This window comes from Pteropus vampyrus, unplaced genomic scaffold, assembly GCF_000151845.1.
Source record: "Pteropus vampyrus isolate Shadow unplaced genomic scaffold, Pvam_2.0 Scaffold556, whole genome shotgun sequence".
Taxonomy (NCBI): Eukaryota; Metazoa; Chordata; class Mammalia; order Chiroptera; family Pteropodidae; genus Pteropus; species Pteropus vampyrus.
This window is the reverse complement of record NW_011889337.1, coordinates 708415-711041: the sequence shown is the minus strand read 5'-3', so window position 1 is coordinate 711041 and position 2627 is coordinate 708415. Positions and strand designations below refer to the sequence as shown.

At 57.1% G+C, this 2627-nt stretch overlaps 1 protein-coding gene across 1 annotated transcript in view; it reads right to left on the bottom strand.

The window, feature by feature from the left end:
* Positions 1–2332, bottom strand: part of GABRQ (gamma-aminobutyric acid type A receptor theta subunit) — a 16777-nt gene extending 14445 nt beyond the window's left edge. The window contains exons 1-2 of the mRNA XM_011384040.1: positions 2187–2332; positions 41–129 (exon numbers count right to left, since the gene is read on the bottom strand). Of these exons, the coding sequence (XP_011382342.1) occupies positions 41–129; positions 2187–2332 (235 nt within the window). The remainder of the gene's footprint in view (positions 1–40; positions 130–2186) is intronic.
* Between the last annotated feature and the right edge of the window lie 295 nt (positions 2333–2627).

Here is a 2627-nt window from a genome sequence, read left to right as displayed (position 1 = left end):
CGGCTCTATTCCACCTAATTAGTGTCTGGATGCGTCTTACCTCCAAAATTTGGTCTCAGACGGACATCGTATCCCGACAGCACCCTGTCCAGAATCTTGTGAACCACGGATTCGTTTGCGCAATTTTTGCTAAAACAGAGAAGTCACCAGTAAATGCCACATTGCTTCTCAGAGGATAAAAGACAAAGAACACACCAGGCGTCAACTTGCCAGGGCCTTCTCTTCTGCGCACACGCAGACATGTACTTTCATACATGTACACGTCTTCCCCCCACCTCCTCCCCCCAGTGAGTCAGCCAGAAGCGCAGCAGTGACGCACTCCCATTTCCCCTCCCCCTCCCCTCAGCTTTTTTCCAGAGGGTAGGGCGCACAGACCGGTTCCAGGTTACCAGGCAGGATTGGGGGTGGGGAAGAGGGGAGCCAGCAGGGGAAGCGGGGAGAAGAGGGATGGAGGGAGCAGGCAGGTGGAGCCCCCCCAGATCTGCGCTTTAGTTCAACTCCCCCCCCCACCCCGGAGGAGCCCCATCTTGCCATCTGTCTGGCTGCAGCTTACAGGGTCGGTGGGAACTCTCCCTCCCAGGGAGGGGCAACTGGTCACCCCAGGAAAGGTGATCTTCTATCCCCAGTGCCCTCCCGAGCTGGGCAAGCCTGTCTACCTTCTCCAGCCCAGTCACATTGCCCCTACCTGGGCTAGGGCCAGGCATTCAGTCATCACGTCTATGTGAACCTTCCTTTTGCACACTGTTTTGAAGACTTCACATATGGCATGTGACGCAGAGAGAGAGCCTGGCTTGGGCAGCGGACATTTATGACCCTCGCCCATGCAAACCGTTTCAGATTCTTGGGGTTCAGGGCTGCCCTCAAAAAGACACATATTCGGGGAGCAGGCATTTGTCTGGCTAAGCGTGTGCTTCCAGCCTGGACGTGTCTTGGGTAAGCACGAGTAAGTGGACCCAGCTCAGCCCTAAAGAGCCGGCCTTTCCAGAAGTCTCTGATGTGCTCACTCGATTCACTCACATCTTCAATGGGTCTCTTTTTCCCAAGAGGGGCTTGCGAATTAGAACAGGCCCTGGGTATCAATCACTATGACTCAGAATCTTTGACGCAATGAAGAGGGAGCCAGCCCCTGCAAATCTCTCTGCGTATGCGCGCGTGTGTGTGCGTGTGTGTCCACTAGCGCAGTCTGGAATGTTGGGTTGGGGTTGAGGCCATTGCAGAGATGTCTGCTGGAACCTTGCCCAACTACCCCTCCCCCCCTTTTTTTTTTCTGAATGCGTGCTCACTTCTGGTTTGTCATTTAAAAAACTGTCTCCAATCATCTTTAATGACAAAATTTCATTTTGCATCATTCCAAAGTGTGCACATTAATTATTTCTGACTTAAAGCAATGCATTCCCACCTGTTTAAGACCACACATTACCCATATGCCAGCATTCAGGTTCCCTGGCCACCGCAAACACACGTTTCTGTGCGATCTACATACAAAAGCCGGCTGTTTAACATCTCTTCAGATATTCGCAGACCCCAACAAACTTGAAATCGAACACAGGAAAAACCCTGAGGCTTCAAGTGTTTTCATAGGTGTACATACAAAAAGCGCACCCGGTTAAACAGCCTCCGATCTCACTGTCTGGGCTCCCATGAGGTTGACTCAATAATTTCTACCTGCGGCATCGGAAAAGGTCCTCACCGCTCAGCACGCACACGCACGAACACACACGCGCGCGCGCGCCTCAATGAACAGGCTAAAATTCGGACTCAAACAGGTGTCTCTACTGTCTGTGGTTTGAGACTTGCCCATCACCCCATACGACCCCCCCCACCCCAATCCCACAGGTGCCAAAGACATGACTGGGAAAAGCCGCCCAGGATCTTAGTCTCTGGAGAGGGATGGCAGACCCTAGGGCGAGGGCATCTTCTCTCCACCCCCGGGGCTGCAGTTTGGGTACACGCAGCGCTCTTTCTGGTGCCACAGTAACAGGTGGGCTTTAGCACAGGGCTCTATTTCCACCGGTCACCGCCACTCCCAGCTCTCTCCCTCCCCTCCAGGCACTGGCAGGCAGGGCCCGAGCGCCACAGCTCGGCGACTCGGGTCCGAGTCTCCCCCAGCCCGCTCCGTCCAAGAGGCCCGAAGCCGCCCGCCCTCATCTGTCGCCGCCTTACCCAACCTGGCAGCGCCCGCTTACCAGTCGAACACGTTCTTGAGTTTGGGCACGGTAGAGGCGCCCGTGAAGCGGGATTTCGGGATGGGACTGGCGCTGTTACCCTCCGAGAGCCAGGTCCTGATGAGAAGCAGGAGCACGGTGGCTCGCAGCATCCCTCGGATGCACATGGTGATCGCGCCCTGCGGGCCGGAGGGCACGAGAGACGGCCGACCGGCGCGGGGGAAAGGCACAGAGTGAGGGCAGTGCAGGGCGAGAGGGAGCTCAGGAGTGGCTTAGGGTCGCCTCTAGGGCGAGGGTGGCAGAGTTACCGGGAGCAGCGAGCGCGGGAGGAGCAGCACCCGCAGCTGTGCCCGACGCAGCGCCCCTGAGACGCGGCCGGCTGCTGCGATGGTGCGCTCCGTCTGCAGCCGCTCCTGGCTGCGACTGGGCACCTAGCGGGTCGCCTGGCTGGCTCCGCCCACT